The sequence below is a fragment of the Stigmatopora argus genome, chromosome 4 (assembly GCF_051989625.1).
Source record: "Stigmatopora argus isolate UIUO_Sarg chromosome 4, RoL_Sarg_1.0, whole genome shotgun sequence".
NCBI classification, from domain to species: Eukaryota; Metazoa; Chordata; class Actinopteri; order Syngnathiformes; family Syngnathidae; genus Stigmatopora; species Stigmatopora argus.
The window spans coordinates 3,909,356-3,928,257 of NC_135390.1; the positions used below are offsets into that span (position 1 = coordinate 3,909,356).

The 18,902-nt window shown below is 43.1% G+C and overlaps 1 protein-coding gene across 1 annotated transcript; it reads right to left on the reverse strand.

Annotated features, from left to right (window-relative positions):
• Positions 1-2,749: 2,749 nt before the first annotated feature.
• On the reverse strand, positions 2,750-17,783 carry LOC144072985 (melanocortin receptor 5-like). The gene is made up of 5 exons (XM_077598455.1): positions 17,690-17,783; positions 9,911-10,115; positions 9,378-9,484; positions 5,873-6,061; positions 2,750-3,742 (listed from the first exon to the last, which is right to left on the reverse strand). Exons 2-5 carry the CDS (start codon positions 10,052-10,054, stop codon positions 3,151-3,153), a joined length of 1,032 nt encoding a protein of 343 aa, XP_077454581.1. The 5' UTR covers positions 10,055-10,115; positions 17,690-17,783; the 3' UTR covers positions 2,750-3,150.
• Positions 17,784-18,902: the final 1,119 nt, after the last annotated feature.

The following is an 18,902-nucleotide window of genomic DNA, read 5'->3' on the forward strand; positions in this document are numbered from 1 at the left end:
TTATGACTTTATTATGGGTTAACAGAAAAAGTGATCAAATCTGCTGGGTCAAAAATATACATACAGCAACCGGAATTAGCAATTTTGGTGACTTAGAAAGTTGTGTCAGTGAAATGAGCTTCATAGCATGGCCTCTTAACTTCTTGTGAGTGATTATGAGTGACTACAGCTGGTGACTTCTCTGAGGCCATTTAAATAGGGCTCATTGGATGCAAATGCCCACAAACGCTACAATGGAAAAGTCAAAGGAGTGCAGCATGGATCTGAAAAAGCGAATCCTTGACTTGAACAAGTCAGGAAAGTCACTTGGAGCCATTTCAAAGCAGCTGCAGGTCCCAAGAGCAACAGTGCAAACAATTGTTTGTAAGTACAGTGGTACCTCGACATACGATCGTAATCCGTTCCGAGACTGAGATCGTATGTCGAGCTTTTCGTAACTCGAGCGAACGTTTCCCATTGAAATGAACTGAAAACAAATTAATTCATTCCAACCCTCTGAAAAAACACCAAAAACAGGATATTGTATTGGAAAAAATGTTTTATTTCTTCTAATTCACCATATATTGACAAAGTAATAAAGAACGAGTCGTTTAATAGTAATAAAATGTGTTTAATAGAAGTAAAATTAGACGCATTTCGCTGCGGATATAGACAGCGACATACACACGGAGGCAGGGGGAGGTGTTCGGGGGGACTTTATCCACGGCAACAACGCACTCGTAAACGAACAAACAAATCTAAATCAACTTGGATAAATACATACAGACACTCAACGTTTAATGTAACTTCACACAAAACTGAATTCTAATTTTGTTTTAATCTTTTTTACCTTAGTTCTACGGGTTGACCCCACCCAGACGTTCCGCCGGAGTCTTGAAAACGAACGCAACAAGAGTTGTTTGGAACTTGCCGCTTCCCCTTGTCTGATTACCGAGTGTATTCCAGATATTTTCTTTGCGAAACTCTGCCGATCCATCGTTGTTTACCTTGTATGTAAATGTAGACCAACGTGGGGAAAAATGGGTGGGGAAATGCAAAGTCCGCCCAATGCTCGTAGATATATTTTATACACGAAAGAGATGCAAAAAGACAGTGCCATGGACACCTGGCTTGGTCGCATCATGAAATTTTGATCGTATCTCGGGCAAATTATTTGATCGAAATTTCCGTCGTAACACGAACATGTTGTATCACGAGGTACCACTGTATAAAGTGTGTGGCACTGTTTTGTCACTGCCACGATCAGGAAGAAAACGCAAGCTATCACCTGCTGCTGAGAGAAAATTGGTCAGGAGGGTGAAGATTCAACCGAGAATCACCAAAAAGCAGATCTGCCAAGAGTTAGAAGCTGTTGTAACACAGGTGTCAGTGTCCACAGTCAAGCGTGTTTTGCATCTCCATGGACTGAGAGGCTGCCGTGCAAGAAGGAAGCCCTTGCTCCAAAAGCGGCACCTTAAGCCTTGACTGAAGTTTGCTGCTGATCACATGGACAAAGATAAGACCTTCTGGAGGAAAGTTCTGTGGTAAGACGAAACAAAAATCGAGCTGTTTGGCCACAATGCCCAGCAATATGTTTGGAGGAGAAAAGGTGAGGCCTTTAACCCGAAGTACACCATGGCTACCGTCAAGCACGGTGGTGGTAGTATTATGCTGTGGAGCTGTTTTGCTACCAATGGAACTGGTGCTTTACAGAGAGTAAAAGGGATAATGAAGAAGGAGGATAACCTTCAAATTTTTCAAGATAACCTAAAGTCATCAGCCCGAAGATTGGGTCTTGGGCGCAGTTGGGTGTTCCAACAGGACAATGACCCCAAACACACATCAAAAGTGGTAGTGGAATGGCTAAATAAGGCTAGAATTAAGGTTTTCGAATGGCCTTCCCAAAGTCCTGACTTAAACTCCATTGAGAACTTGTGGACAATGCTGAAGAAACAAGTCCATGTCAGAAAGCCATCAAATTTAACTGAACTGCACCAATTCTGTCAAGAGGAGTGGTCAAAGATTCAACCAGAAGCTTGCCAGAAGATTGTGGATGGCTACCAAAAGCGCTTAATTGAAGTGAAAATGGCCAAGGGACATGTTACCAAATATTAGCGCTGCTGTATGTATATTTTTGACCCAGCAGATTTGATCACTTTTTTCTGTTCACCCATAATAAAGTCATAAAAGAACCAAACTTCATGAATGTTTTTTGTGACAAAGAAGTATCTATTCCAATCACTCTATCAGAGAAAAATCAGAGTTGTAGAAATAACTGGAAACTCAAGAGAGCCAAGACATTATCTTCTTCACAAGTGCATGTAAACTTTTGACCACAACTGTAAATAGATAAAATGCTGAACAAAATGTATTTTGACGTCTATGAATGAAATCCAAGAAAACAACTCACTTGTGCCGTCACTGCTCACTTACCTAGTTAGACGTGCTCTGACTGGCCAGAGGCGAGTAGCTTTGATTTGGAAATAAAACAAAATTCCACTTTTATTTTTTTTCGTTTTATTTCTTGTTAGAAAGTGACAACTATTGCAGTAATATGAACCATCGAAAGAATTGAGATATTTTGACATCAGAAGCAATGTGGCTGCCACAACATCTTAAACTTCTGGTAAGAAACTTGTAATTTCTGTCATTAGCAAGCATCAGGTTCTCATCAAGATAGACTTATTTTTTCAAATTGAATAATTTCATATTCAATATTTTGCATTTACAAAGACAAGCATATTAACATCCTTATGATATTGACCCAAATAATGTGCAATCCAGCAGACGATCCTTTTGATTTATACAGTATCTCAGAAATACCACGTGCGATGATTTTTCTTTAGATATTCCCTTCAAAGTAACACATGTGTACTCCCTATTAAAACCATGAATACGGAAGTGAAAATTGTGAATTAAGGGTGCGGCTTATATCCGTGGGCGGCTTATATGCGCGTAAATTCGGTAAAAAATAAAAATGTACATTTTCTTTTTCAAGATCAAGATAATAAGAAATTAACATTGTTTATATTTATTATTGTACTCAACGGTTTTATATATGTTGAAATATCTTGCTTTGTTGTTTCTCTGAGACCATTTTATTGTTGTTTCATACTTTCCCAAAACGTAAACTGTTGCTGTTGAAATAAATTTCCTGTGTCAAATTTCATCTCACTGTTCACTCTGTGTCATTAAGCACTTATCACTCAGCATGCATATGGAGGTGTCGCAATTCCTTAGGTTAAAACAACAGAAAATCTCCTTAAAGGTTTTCCTCATCTCCTGACTCCTGAAGGCATAAATCAATGGATCAATGACAGAATTGCACATGATGAGTATTAGATAAACATGAAAGTGAGACATTAAACACACACAGTAAACATTCCGTGGGCAGGTTATCATGAGGATGAGATGGAGGAAGAAGGGAGCCCAGCACACAAGGAAGATCCCAAGGAGAATGGTGAGTGTGATGGCACCCTTCATGCTGGTCGGCTGATGGATAGTGTTGTAACCAGACAGTGCTGCAATTCGCTTGACATGTGAGCGGGCCAGCATGAACATGTGGCTGTAAAGGGATGCCATAATAACCAGCATTGTGAAGAACATGGCCACCAGGCAGATGATGACAGATGTGGTATCGGAGTATATGATAAAAATAATTCCACAGCCTGTGCAGAAGGTCCAGATACCCCCGATGATGCAGCCAGCACGTCTCACTGTCATGATGTTGTGGTATCTCAGTGCGTAGAAGATAGTTATATACCTGGAGAAAACATTAAACATTGTGCTAAAGTTATTCAGACCACAACACTCCAAAGTTCACTTTGTTTGGTCCAGACTAAAATACAATGTATATTTTTTGGTTTGATGCTGTTTCCTATTACATGTCACTTTTAGCAAGAGTCTCAGGATTAAACCCACACATACGCAAACATTCTTAATTGTATCATTGGACAGCTTGGGCAGGTGTCACATACTCAAAATGTATATTCTCGCTAGCATGCGGCCCATTTGGCTTCGAGCACGCTAATCAAAGTGTTTGCTTCTATTGTTGGTCCGTTTGTGTAGCTCGTCACAGGTATGTGTGACTGCAGGATATGGCCCAGGTGTTTGCTTTGTAAACAATTGTTCCTCTGTTCTACAATTATTCTTAGCAGGGGAGCGGTATCATAAAAGTCTTCTTGACCCCAAGTGTGGGGAACGGTTGGCTTGCCCGGATCAGTTAGGGCACAGGTGTCAAAGTGGCGGCCCAGGGGTCAAATCTGGCCTGCCGCATCATTTTGTGCGGCCTGAGAAAGTAAATCATGAGTGCCGACTTTCTGTTTTAGGATCAAATGAAACTCTCTCAGAGTTTCAAGAGGTACAACCAACTCCACTTGTGTGCTTTGTCGTGGAAGTTTACGCCTGCCAAGAGGAATTACGACATTGGTGATAAGGAGCTTCTTCCTGTCAAGGCGGCGTTGGAGGGAGCTCAGCTTCCCTTCATTGTTTGGACGCATTGGTTCATGTTCATACTGTTTTACAGGCTCTATGAATGGGAAGCCGGATGCTCTGTACCACCTCCATGATCTAACGTCCTGGCGCAAGGTGCCAAAACCCATCCTTGCACCTTTCTTGTGGTCGGAGCGATGTCTTGGCTTATAGAAGACCAGATAAAACGTGAAATCAGTGTGGACACAGTGTGGTCCCAGTATCTAGAGTTTGACCCCCTGCTTGACTTTATGTTGCTGATGGTATGAGGTTGCAGGTCCTACAGTGCGCTCACACCTCGTGGTCACCTGTCATCCTGATTCCCACAGAATTGCGTATGTCAGCAAGCAGAGTTTTGGTGGCCGAGCCTGTAGTGGGATGTCGAAGATTATGTGGCAGCCTGCATGGAACAAGACATCTGGACTACTGCAATCTCCCCCAGGGCCTAGGAGAACAGGGTCTCACATCTTAGAATTTTTTACAGGTTTTCCATCATAGCAAGGTCATACAGCGATAATGACTGTCATGGACCATTTCCCGAAAATGCTGCATTTTATGCATTTGTCCAAGTTGCCTTCAGCCAAAGGTATAGCCCAGGCTGTCATGCATCAATCAGGTGTTGCGTTACCATGGGATTCCCAAAGACATTGTTTCTGAGAGAGGGTGCCAATTCTTGATATTTGTTCCCTCACTGGAGCCTCGGTAAGCCTTTCAACTGGCTCACACCCAGAGTCCAACGTTCCTACCGAACGGATAAACCCTGAACTGGAGACTGGCTTCCGCTGTCTTGTGTCCCACTGCCTGGCAACCTGGAGCAACTACTTGTTGTGTGTGGAGTACGACCATAATTCTATGTCTATAGCCACCACTGGTCGGTCCCCGTTCCACTGTGTCATAGGATTTCAGCCTACTGTGTTCCTCAGCTCAGGCGCATGGCATGGTCAGTATGTGCCACCAAGTGTGAGCAGTCAGATCCAAGATCTTAAGGCTGGGCGTCGCTCGTCGTCTCATGCATTTGAGGATTTTCACCCAGTTGAGGCATACTCAGCCTATCGTGAAGTGGCTTCAGTTTCTTTTAGTAAATCTTAAATATTAAATATCAAACTAAAGCCATTTGTTAATGACTGTATTCAATCATTCACCAAAGACAGGGGGAAAAATAAATAGCCGCTATATCATTTACACAGGACAGGGAGAAGTAAGTCAGAAATCACTAGGATTTGTTTTGTTTCAATAAAAGGCTGAAAGTTCAATGGTGATAGTTGAAATTTTGCCTATAATGGAAGTTAAGAAAATTAACCATGTGACAGCACATGTACTTGGAATTGTCATAGATTGTGGCACTTGAGATTCTAGCTTCGACAGTTATGGAAACCAGCATGAATTATGTATTTAAGTACAAAAATATTTCGATGGTGACTACCTGTCCACAGCGATGGCCACTAAACTGCACATAGAAGCAACCACAGAGATGCAGATCATGGAATCGAAAACATTGTCCATGTGTCGGATGAAGTACTCCTCCACCACCAGTTGTCTGTTATTGAGCAAGTAAATGATGACACTTTCCCAGGCATTGGAGACGCTCACTAACATGTCGGCCACAGCCAAACTGCAAAATCAAGCAAGTTTATTACATTAAATTAGACCTGGGCTATACAACGTTAATGATAATTATCATCAAAACATTTTTGCCATCAATAATAATAAAACCTTCGATAGAATTTGATACATTCAAACTGCAGTTACACCGCCCAAAAACCACAAAGAACGGGGGTGCTGATACGATGTGAACGCTAGTTCAAGACCAACGTTCAGTAGATGAAGAACGTCGTGCAAAACAAATAGCTATTTTTAGCATGGCTAGATATAGAGCAGCTAACACACAGCATAAAAGCATAAGGACTATAACACAGCCGAAATGAGCGATTATGAGATGCAGGACAACACCGAACCGACCCATGAAAATATCCAAGTGAAGTCTCCATGTCGTTTTCTTTTTTTTTTTAATCCTTCTGAAATAACTGTGCACAAACTGCAGCCTTATTGAAAATTTCCTAAACCCATTTTAACCCACTCTCATTTGAGGACAGCCTGCAATTCTTTTCTTACTTGATATCAAGGAGTTTGCCCATTATATGGAAATGTCATAAAATTGTTACAAACAGCTAAATCTTTTGGGGGTTGAGTTCATCCAACTTCTATTTTTTTTTAAATGGCTACGTGAGGTAAATTTACATCGTGTCTTTTTGTAATGCTTAAGATATTCTGCTTGCCAATGGTGATGATGTGTTCAGTTGATTATTCTATTTATTACATATTGCACAGGAACTTTTAGTTTGAAGGCAAATTTATAAAATTAAAAATGCTTGTCATTTACATATTCACAGAAGTTTGAAATTTCAAATTAGAAAGAACATTTATCATGATAATTATTGACATTTGATAATTAGTGTCATATTGGCCAGGCCAACATTAAATAAGTAAATCTCTCTTGAAAGTGATTTGAAAGTGACATGTGCTTGGCTATGAAAATAAAAAACAAAAACCTTTTTTTAATCATCATTTTTATTTTATCACCATTCCTTCAATTAAAAAGCAGATATTTAGAAAAAAATAAGGAGGCACTCACCCCTGAACCAAGTACTTTATCCCACTTTTTGTCCATCATAAGGAATTCATCTTACAGTATCTCATCTCACTTCATCTCATTTTCTGAACCGCTTTATCCTCATTAGGGACGCGGGGGGTGCTGGACCCAATCCCAGCTGTCTCTGGGCCAAAGGCGGGGGACACCCTGAATCGGTGGCCAGCCGATCATTGCTCACGAGGAGACAGACTGACGCCCTAACCACTCGTTCCACCGTGGCCACCCCATCTTACAGTATCTCACAAGAGAATACACCCCCCTCATTTCTGCAATTTATTTTATTACCGGATGCATTGATTCTCACTTTAGAACCTTGCTACACTCTACTGGGCTCTCATTGGCTGTCTCACAACAACCCTCCATGTTTCTTTGACTGCTTGAACTCATGCTTGGAAGAAACTGCGGCCTAGTGCCTTTGACGAATTGCAGTCGACAACAACTCTTCATGTTTCACGATTCTCTTATTGGTTTTTCACCGCCGTTTGTCGTGGGCTTGGAGTTTTTCTTGGAGGAAACTGTGGCTGCCGAGTGCCTTCGACGAACTTCGTCAAGCCTCAACCTGAACCGCAGCCTGGTGGGGGCAGGCGATGGGGCTTGTGGTCAGTCAGCAGGACGTTGAAGAGTTGGTCGAGGGGCACCAAAACAAACTCTCAACGGAGCAGTAGTTAATGCAATGCTCGGAAATACACGCGGAATTAAACGAGAAGGCGGGTGAGGAGGAAGCAGCCACCATTCCAACACCACAAATCAGAAAAAAATGGGGAAAAAATGAACTTTCCAACTTCGTGGAAAAAAGATCCTAAAAAAATGTTCAGGAGTCATGCGATCGCCCACTTTGATGACGTTTGTCTTGTGCATTTTAGAAACATTCTTAAAAGTCGTCAAAGAAAATCGTCTTTAGATCGATTTTTCTCAAAACGTCTGTCAACAAGCACCACCGAAGGCGATCTCAAATCCAAATGGGTAAGAAGCAGTGGTAATAAATAAAATGGGTGGAAAAATTAGATGCCAAAAAACCCTAAAACGTTAAAGAAAAAGATTAAAAGTTCAATGCAATATTGTTTTGAATTTTTAGTTTTATGTTTATTAGATTTGTGCTCATTTGTTCGTTTGCTTTCTGCCTCTTTTGCCAAACGTTAGCTTGCTGACACCTTGCATGTTTATTCATTTTAATGGCTTATTAAATAATTTTATGATAATTTTCTCTCATTTTTGTGTCTTCACACTTTTCCTACAAAATTGGGAATTTTTAAGGGTTTAGTTGATAGTTTTGTGGGGACAGTGGAATAAATGAGAGTATTTATGTACTGCTCTACTTACAAAACTTTCAACTTACGAAAAAAGTTCTGGAACCAATTATAATTTCGTAAATTGAGGTACGAAGGGTAATTTTTGAGGGTCCATACTATGCAAGAGAGAATATCATACTTTTTTTGTGTATTCTACAACCATCAGGTTTAGAATTGGGACACATGGATTACAAATGATGTGTTGATTAGCGCTGTGTTTATAAAAATACAATTTAAGCTAGTTTAGTTAGCTTGTGTAGTTAAACTACACAAAACTAAACTACTCTTTTCAAACTAAAAATGTATATATAAGAAGAAGCGACGCTTCAGACCAACCATTCCATTATGGGATAAGATGGAAGAGCTGCCGGCGCCGGAAACGGAGTCGAGGGGTTCTACTCTGCTACTGTTGATTCTTCAGCTCCAGACTACTGAGGAACTGTGTGGATAAGCTTGGAAGAGTGACTGCATATTTTCAACCTCGGTCACAGTCTGCAGAAGTTCCCCATTGTGTGGAAGACTTCCTGTGTATGGTTCCAGTTTTATCCAACTCTACAACGTCGTTTTCTTGAGTCTGTATCCGTTTTTGCTACTGCAACCAAGATGGCGCCGCTCAAGTGGCAGCCGGTAGCGGTAGGTCCGTCCGTTCTTGCTCGTTTTGCTGCTTTTTTGTCTTTAATGATTTCATTTAATGATTCTTAATGATCGCATATACTTTGCTTTGGACTTTGTGCTTTTTGCTTTGTTGTTCTGCAGCCTTTGCGACTGTATTGTCTAACTTGTAACTATATGTGTAACTATGCCTTTCCTGTATCTGCATTCTCACCCTCTTGCTACTGTGACAATGAAATTTCCCGAATATGGGATGAATAAAGTTATCCAATATATTTATTATGAAATTCAAAATACGCTCAAGAGAGTGTGCCAATCTCAACAGAGCATTGTTAAAAACAACATCTAACCTCCACCCCTCCATAATGTTACCTTACCTGCAGACAAAAAAGTACATGGGTGAATGAAGGTTCTTGTTCTTTACTATTGCTGTAATAACTAGGATGTTCTCAAATAGGGAGATGACCCCCAGGGTCAGAAAGACCTGCGCAAGAGAAAATTGGAGCATGTTGGTTTAAAAGGTCTTCATAAAGTGGTTTTGTGATTTATAGTACTTTTTATTATGTTAATCCATTACACATACAGCATGTTAGAAAAATGTTTCTCTGAATATTGCCTTTTTTTCACTTGTAACCATTTTTATTTTATGAGCTATTCGGTATTTGTGGTCATGTCCGGCTGGAAGAAACAGATACAAAAATATTATTAAATTAAATTAGTGATTAATCAATTACAAATATTTAATTTTATTATTGAGTGGTAAAATACACAAGTATATTTGTATGGAACAGTTAAAAAACACACACAGACACATGCACAGACACACTCACAGACACACTTACAGACACCTACACACTTTTTTTTAAAATTTTGGCATGAATAATAACATTATGAGAAAAAAAGGAATTACCTCTATAGCAATGCTGACTTGCTCACATGCTACTGGTTTACTTGTTCCAGCCTTGTCTGGCAGGCTGGAGTTGGAGAGGTAAGGTAAAGTCGAGTTACCCGTGAACATCTCCAATTTGTAAGAGGAACGAAGAGACGTGTTCATCCCTGGAGAAGCTCTGGTACAAATCACTTTTGCTCAAATCAGGATGGCATTTTATTCCAGACTGTCAAAGACAAGACATGAATGTCATTTCAACTACCAGAGACGCTCATGGCTAAATTTGTGCCCTGGAAGGAGGGCTCTTGTGCACCCATGCCAGTTGGCCAAATTGCTCATAGCAAAAACCCGCCCTATAAACTACATTGTAAATGTATACAATTTCTCTGCTGCAGAACAAAGTGGAGCTGTTAGGTTATGCGGAGTGTGACCCAAATGCAGGGAAGCAGGTGGAGACGGGGAGTGATAGTGCACTAGAAAAACATTAATAACTGAGGCAAGATTCTCAAAAAATAATAAAAACTTCAAAACCAAAGAACAAAATCAAACCTGATGGGAAGGACGTGGAGAAACACGGAACTCAGGACATGGCGGGAGCACAAGAAAACACATAGGTACACAAGATAATCCGACAAGGGCTGACAAATACATAGGGTTTAAATTGACAGACATGGGTTGACGAGACACTCAGAAACACCTGGGTCACACGAGAGACAGGAGATACGGCAGTAGTGGGGAAACGACAGGTGAACTCAATGGGCAATCACAAGGAGGAAACGGGGAAAAACCCATCCTATTTGAAGTTAATTTTTTTGAGTTAAAAGAATAAACTATATTTTACCTTTGCAAAGTACTCCAATCCACATAAAATAGAGCAGAAACATGTTGGAGATGACTTTTCCCATTTTAGGCAGCCCACAAAAGCTTTTGATAAATCCTTCACATCAATCAAAACTAGCATACTATACTTAAAAGGATAATCCATCACTTACCGTATTTTCTCGCATATAAGCCACCTCCGCGTATAAGCTAAGCTGTACCCTTAAAATTGCCTTAAAATCATTGAATTTTACAATTTCTCGCGCATAAGACATCCCCTGATTCACAATTTTCACCTCCATATTCATTGATTTAATAGGGAGTACAAATGTTTTACTTTGAAGGGAAAATCTTAGGAAAAATCATCGCACGTGGTATTTATGAGATACTGTAGGAATTGTCTGCTGGATTGCGCATTATGAAAGGGTGTTGCTTCCACATAGACAAATTCAAAAAGCAAGTCATATGAGCAGTACAACCAGGAAGCGGTCAAGTTTTCTAGAAGTGGCGTAAGCACAACCAGGGACTGTGTCCGTAGCGGTATAGTGTTCACCAAGTCTCTGGGTGCAATAATAGCATGGGAATGTGTTACTTTGAAGGGAAAATCTTAAGAAAAATCATCACGCGTGGTATTTCTGAGATACTGTATGAATCGAAAGGATCGTCTGCTGGATTGCACATTCCAAAAAGTTGTTGCCTGCATGTAGACAAATTCAAAAAGGAAGTCACGTGAAAAGTACAACCTGGAAGTGTGTCCGAATCTCTGGGTGCAATAATAGCATGGATACACATTACGCAGGTATAAATGCTGATATTTTAATGATCGACCGCAAGACCTTCGATCAGCCTTAACAACTTTTGGGATGTACTGACATGGTAAACACTACTAAGACATATATCAAGGCTACTCGCGCCTGGCCAGTCAGAGCAAGTTTAACTCCAATAAGATGGGCACGATCTGAGCGAGCAATGGCAGGCACAAGTAAGTGAGTTTTTTCATGTTTTATGCAAGATACGGTTTACTTTTTTCTTGAATTTTATTCATAAATGTCAAAATAAATTTAGTTTAGCGTTTTACCTGCAATTGAATGCTTGTCTCATCTTGCTTATTTCATTTTTATTCTCACTTCGGTGTTATAAACTAATTCTTAAAAACTTTTTTCCTTTAGGAAACCAGGGGTGGCCAAGTCCGGTCCTCAAGAGCCCCTATCCAGTCTGTTTTCTATATCTCCCTCCTCTACCACACCTAAATCAAATGATCAACTCATCAGCAAGCTGTCCAGAACCTTAACACCGATCCAGATTATTTGATTCAGGTGTGTTGGTGGAGGGAGCAATCGAAAACAGACCGGATAGGGGCTCTCGAGGACCAGACTTGGAAACCCTAGTGGTTTTCTGAAATGATAGGAAGAATGAAAAGAATTGAAAGTGGCCTTAAGGAATATACTACTATATAAAAGACAGCCTCTGTTCCTGTATCCTGTTTCCCAGGAATGAGAAACTTGAATATTTCTTGCGGGCAAATTAACACTTCCCGTGTGACTTATTAACAGTACATTTGGCTGCAATGTCATATGACAATTTGCTCCCTATACATTTTTTCTAAGATGGTGGGAATCATTATGCATTGTAGGCAATTGTAATAACACCCCACTTAAAAGCCTTTTACCTTATGGGGAAAAACAACACAAAACCGAACATTTTAGGATTTTTTTTTCATTTTTCATAAATTTTATAGATCCAAAAGGATTCATGACATTCAAGAGGGAAATATTTTTTTAATATGCTTTGAAAGCATCTAAAGTATATATTCATTCATTTTTTGAACCGCTTTATCCTCACTAGGGTCGTGGGGAGTGCTGGAGTTTATCCCAGCTGACTTCGGGCCAGAGGCGGGGGACAATACCCTGAATCGGTGGCCAGCCGATCGCAGGGCATGAAGAGACAGACAATCATTCACGCTGACACTCATACCGAGGGGCAATTTTGAGTGTCCAATCAGCCTACCATGCATGTTTTTTGGAATGTGGGAGGAAACCGGAGTACCCAGAGAAAACCCACACAGGCCCGAGGAGAACATGCAAACTCTACACATGTGGACCGACCTGGATTTGAACAAAGGTGTCAGGAGCAGCTCGTTTGTCCCTCCTGGCTTGCTGTTAGGCTAGAGCAGCTGCGAGTGATTCTTGATTACTTCCTGATGTGGGTATTTAAGCACCACGGAAGTGGTAGTCATTGTCGGATTGTCCTGCGTGACACTGCATACATCGCTGCAAAGCTCCGTGCTCCGGTTTTGTTTCGTTTTGGGATGTACAAGTCCTTGTTATTTTGTAAAGCTTTTTGAGTCATTAAAGTTACTGTCATGTTATAATGACTACGCTGTGGTGTGGGCACCTTAGAGACGTTTTGGCAGCGGAAGAATCCCGACTAGGAGGTAATTCTGAGCCTCCATCGGCCCCGGTTGAACGCCCCAGCTCAAGTTTCACCGATAACCCGCCCCATCGCTCACTCCGTCGCGCTGGTGCGGATGGCACAGCTAAGTGAGAAAACCCTATTTCTGACGACCCCTGTTCATCCCCAAGTTATCTGAATTCGAACTCCAGCTATTCTTTTCTTCAATGTAGGGAGAATCCCCAGCCTCCATCGCCCCCGTTGGAATGCTGCATCTATGTCGGTTGGGACTCAGATTTTTCTGATTGTGAGGATGACCGGGAGCTAATTGATTTGTGGGCTGGAGATTGTGATTCGGACTGTTATTCCCTCAGCCGATTCGGACTTCGATACACCCCCCGGAGGACGTTGACCCCGACTCCTTCTCCAATTACTCCGACCTGGATTACCCCAACCAGGATTCGCCATGTCGGCTGGCCATCTACAATGAGCCACCACGTGGCGGCCGGCGTGCTGTGCCATCCTCCCGGAGGAGGCGGCAAGCACCGCACCACAGGGAGAAGTGGAAGGAGGGCCTGGACGCTCGAGCCCCCGATCAAGTTCCTCGCTCGACCTCGCCCGTCCAAGCTCCTCGCTGGACCTCGCCTGTCCAAGCTCCTTGCTCGACCTTGCCCATCCAAGCTCCTTGCTCGACCTCGCCCGTCCAAGCTCCTTGCTCGACCTCGCCCGTCAAAGCTCCTCGCTGGACCTCGCCCGTCCAAGCTCCTCGCTCGACCTCGCCCATCCAAGCTTCCCGTATTCCCATGCCGAAGCCACGCACATTTTTCCCCTTGTCGGCCAGTTGCACCCGTGTCAAAGCCATGCACTATATTCCTCGTGCCGGCTGGACCGCCAGTTGCACCTGTGTCGAAGCCACAAACCAGATTTCCCGTGCCGGCTGAACCACCAGTCGCACCCATGCCGAAGCCACGAACCTGGCTTCCGGTGCCGGCAGGCCCGCCTAGTTCCAGCCTGCCTAGTTCCTGCCTGCCAAGTTCCTGCCTGCCAAGTTCCTGCCTGCCTAGTTCCTGCCTGCCAAGTTCCTGCCTGCCTAGTTCCTGCCTGCCAAGTTCCTGCCTGCCAAGTTCCTGCCCGCCAAGTTCCTGCCCGCCAAGTTCCTGCCCGCCAAGTTCCTTCCCGTTAAAGTTCCTGCCTGCCAAGCTCCTGCCCGCCAAGCTCCTGCCTGCCAAGCTCCTGCCCGCCAAGCTCCTGCCCGCCAAGCTCCTGCCCGCCAAGCTCCTGCCTGCCAAGCTCCTGCCCGCCAAGCTCCTGCCCGCCAAGCTCCTGCCCGCCTAGTTCCCGCCCGCCTAATTCCTGCCCGCCTAGTTCCTGCCCGCCTAGTTCCCGCCCGCCTAGTTCCCACCCACCTAGTTCCCACCTGCCAAGTTCCCGCCTGCCAAGTTCCCGCCTGCCAAGTTCCCTCCCGCCAAGCTCCCGCCCGCTAAGTTCCCGCCCGCCCATAAGCGGCGGCGACACGCTGGGCCCCCTGGACGAGGGGGTCGGCGGCGGCGACTCTCCGAGCCCCCTGGACGAGGGGGTCGGCGGCGGCGACTCTACGGCCCCCCCGAGCAGCCAGGGTAAGGTGCCCGACGACCTTTCTAAGATTCTGGTGTCTGTTAAGGGCAGGGGGCTTGGCCAGCACTTAAAAGGCCAGCAGGGATGCCCGCCAGACCAGCTACTCCCACTCCTCTCCAAAATGCCGGCGCTCGTGCAAAACTCGAGTTGAGTATGGTGACGGCTCTTGGGAAGAAACTGTCCCTGAGTCTGTTGTTTTGGCTGGCATGGTCCTGTAGCGCCTGCCAGAGGGCAGCAGGTTGTAGAGGTGGAAGCCGCGATATGTATTGTTGTAGTTGGTGGACAGGGAGGGAGCGGGCAGTTGATACACTTTTGGGCTGCGTTGATCACCCTCTGCAGGCTGGTGTTCAGATGCTCCTTCCTGAGTACTCTCAGGAAATGTAGTCTCTGCTGTGCCTTCTTGATGACTTTCTGTGGTGTTTGCTGCCCAAGTGAGTTCAGCAGAGATATGGACCCTCAGGAATTTGAAAGTCTCGACTTGCTCCTCACTTTCGCCTTTGATATACAGGGGAGCACGAGTGATTTTGTTCCATTGGAAGTCCAGGATGAGTTATCTAGTTTTGGAAATGTTCAGCGCCAAGTTGTTGAGAGCGCACCACTCGCTGAATGGCAGGACCTCATCTCTGTTGACCATTTCCTTCTCCTCTGTGATCATCCCCACCACCCTTATATCATCCAAAAGAATGGTCTCAGGGTGCGTGGGTCTGCAGTCGTGCATGTAAAGTTGTGGACTCAGCCTTGGAGTGAGCCGGTGCTGAGCATGCGGGCGGATGAGAGATGGCGACCAGCATCACGTCCTGGGGTGGGATGACCAGAAAGTACTTACCGAATTTTCACACCTTTAAAACGCACCGTGTGATAGGGCCCAGTCTCACTTGGGGGTATATTTTCTGTTTTTTGTCAATACATAGGACGCTTCGTTTAAAAAGGCACTAGCATGACATTAGGCTAGCGTATGTTATACTATCCGCTAGCATACCTATGTTATGCTATCCGCTAGCGTGTTTTTTTAAAGACAGCACGAGCAAAATTAAGTTTGACAATGCTTTATTGAGGTAAAAGGTACACTCTGATATAAAAAGTTGGGCGTTTAACATGCTAGGCTCCATTGTCAGTCAGAGTTGTGTATTTCGGGAACTTGATTCCAGCTTTGGCGAAGGCTCGAACAGTGCTGGCCGACACTTGAGCCCAGTCATCCACAATTCATTGTAACACATGCATCACTCCCAAGCCTTTGATTCTCCTCGCTGTTATATCGGCATCGACAATTCATTCCAAATCGTCACGTAACTCGTGCGACGCTGCCTGCCCGAACTACAATGTTGGCCATCCGTTAGCAATCTGTTGGCAATCCGTTAGCAAAGCTGTTAAATTGTGTTCGATCCATGGCTTCAGTCCATTTTCCAAGCATTCACACCCGCATTGTGTTGTCATTCACGCTAGGCATTTCCTCTGTATAGCTCTGATATGCTGTTTCTTTAAGTATTGAGAGTGTTTTTGAGGGTTAAAAGCGCTGCAAGCACATGGAAGTCAAATGCCTTGCCACTCCCCTGGGATGTTTTGAATGGATTTACTGTAATGCTTGGAATGCGCGAGGAGGCTATTTTTTAGGGTGAACGTCCTCTGGTTTGATCGCAATAAGCCGGCAAGAAATAAAACCAGTCACTCAAGCGGTCAGGGCCATACAGAAATTGAATTTAGTGCACAGACAAGGCACACTGACCAATTGGGCCCATCGGCCATTTTAGAGAACATTTTAGGCTTTCAAGTGCGCCCTATAGGTGTGAAAATACGGTAATCCAGGAGCAGATGGAGGGTGGGAGCCTTAAATTGGCCAAGTTGGAGATAGAAATGACCGGTTATTGTTTTAAAGGCTGAGTTGTAGTACATGAAGACCATTCGGATATAGTAGCTCGCTCTTTTATGAAGGCGGCTCATTGCAGCATACAGGGTGGAGGTTATTGCATCTACAGTTGATCTATTTGGCTGGTACGCAAACTGATGTAGGTCGTGGATGGGAAAAGTGTGCACAGGTAGGGAGAGTTTTGAGGCCGCTGCATTCTCGTGCGCCGCCATCTTCTGTACTCCACGGCCTTGCGTGTACTCTGGTTTCCTCTTACATCCCAAAGACATGCATGGTCAGCTGGTAGTTATGAGTATGCTCGTAAATGGTTGCCTGTCTCCTTGTGCCCTGCCATTTGCTTGCCACCAATTCAGGGTGTCCCCGCCTAGTGCCCGTAGTCAGCTGGAGTAGGCTCCAGCACCCCCCACGCGACCCTTGTGAGGATCAGCGACACGGATAATGAATGAACACTGCTTGTCCCATTTCTGCATTACACACCATTAAATATTATTCATTTATTCATCTTCCATACCATGCATCTTCATCAGCGTTGTGGGGGTTGCTGAGGCATATCCCAGCTGACTCCTGGGAAAAGACAGACTACACCCTCGACTGGTTACCAGTCAGTCGTAGGGCACACAGAGAGAAAGACGACCATTTATACTCACATTCATACCGCCACCAGCGGGAATCGAGCCCACGTGTGCCCGCACCGCAGTCAGGCGAGTGAACCTGTCTACACCATAAGGTGGCTCACCATTAAATATGAACAATTAATTTGAAAAATAACATAACATGACAATAGCACATTTGATGAACTTTTCTCAGTTAGGTTTACTGATAGCGCTTCAATGACTTGTATTACCTGTGGTTTTTCTGCTTTTGCACTAACTGGCCAGCTAAAATATGAAAATATAGTAAAACTACTGAAACATGATTTTATTATTTCCAACAGACATAATTTGTGTCAGAGCTCACAGAAATCCAGTAGTTTCACTGCTGTCTCTTAATTTATATACTACATTAAATAGGAATCAAAAACACTTTAGTTAAATTCAGTTTCAGGTACTCGCATACTGAAACCAGATCTGATAAAAGTCAAAATTTCCACTATCAGCAAGTAAAACACTCACCTCTTGTGGTCGTAGCGGCTAAATCCTTCCTTGAGTGGTTTTGGAAGACTAAATGGATTGCGCCTCCTTGGCAACATCAGACAAGAGGATTCAGTAATCATCAGAGTGACGATGCTATGATCCAAGTGGAGTTAGAGATGGGGAGGGTAGGTCAACTACTTACCCTCCCTTATTACATGGAAGAAACTTTTTGTGATTTGTGTGTGTGTTGTTGGGAAGCTCATCACATCATTTGTTAGCCATCTTCTACACAGTGGTTTGTGTAATCCAAATACTGTATAGATCTTTCTTATGCTTAAAATACAGTGGCTCTTGGGGAGATTGTTCTTATGGGTGGTTAGTCCTCATTTACACTGTTTTGCCCTAATTATAAGTGACATAATTTTTGTGTGAAAGTACTCTGTTTCCCAATTGACCAATTCTGTGTTGATTTTTTTAAAGTTTAAATCCATACATCTGATATGGTCTAGGTCTCATCTGGTCCATGTAGAAGAAGGATGTATCCATCTAGCTGATTCTGAGGCGAAAGGCTACACCCTAAGGCGTTCTCTGGTCAAGCGTATTTCACAGAGACAAATAAGAACAACCATTTCCCCTCACAATCACACCACCACTGAGGGCAATTGATCCCACGCTGCCTGCGTGTGAGTCAGGCGAACGTAGCACTATACAATCCTTGACTAGAAGAATTATGTACTGTAGTAGCTGTACTGCATAAAATAGGCCTGGGTGATATGACAGGAATTGTTATTACAATAAAAAAAAATAGCAGTCGATATCAATAATTATCACGATAACTTTTTTCTTTCAAATATGAAACTTCAGAGTTCTGTGAATAAGTAAAGAAATTACTTTACTCGTTATTCAATTATGAAGATAACTACATTACCTGACTTTAAAAGAAAAGAGAATATAAAATATGATGATTTTAAAAAGTATTTTTGTGTTTCTGTTGTGCAATAAAGATTAGACAACTCCCTCATTACCCTACAAAACTAATGAATAATTAAACTTGACAGGGGTCTTTATTTTATAAATTTGCCTTCAAACTAAAAGTTGCTGTGCAATATGATATAAATAAAATAATCAAATGAAGACATCGGCACCATTGGCAAGCAAGTATTTTCAGCCTCACGAAAAGAAATTTCCCTCAGGTTGCCATTTAAAAAAAAGTTGGATGAACCATTTTTAACACAAGTTAACAAGTCTTAGA

What these genes read in the sequence shown, in the direction of transcription:
- LOC144072985 (XM_077598455.1), bottom strand. Translation starts at nt 10,054, where the DNA reads ATGAACACGTCTCTTCGTTCCTCTTACAAATTGGAGATGTTCACGGGT. An exon ending in AAGTCAGCATTGCTATAGAG is followed by an intron (nt 9,485 to 9,910) that starts GTAATTCCTTTT and finishes TCTCTTGCGCAG; the next exon opens with GTCTTTCTGACCCTGGGGGT. An exon ending in GTGGCCATCGCTGTGGACAG is followed by an intron (nt 3,743 to 5,872) that starts GTAGTCACCATC and finishes TGTTTTCTCCAG; the next exon opens with GTATATAACTATCTTCTACG.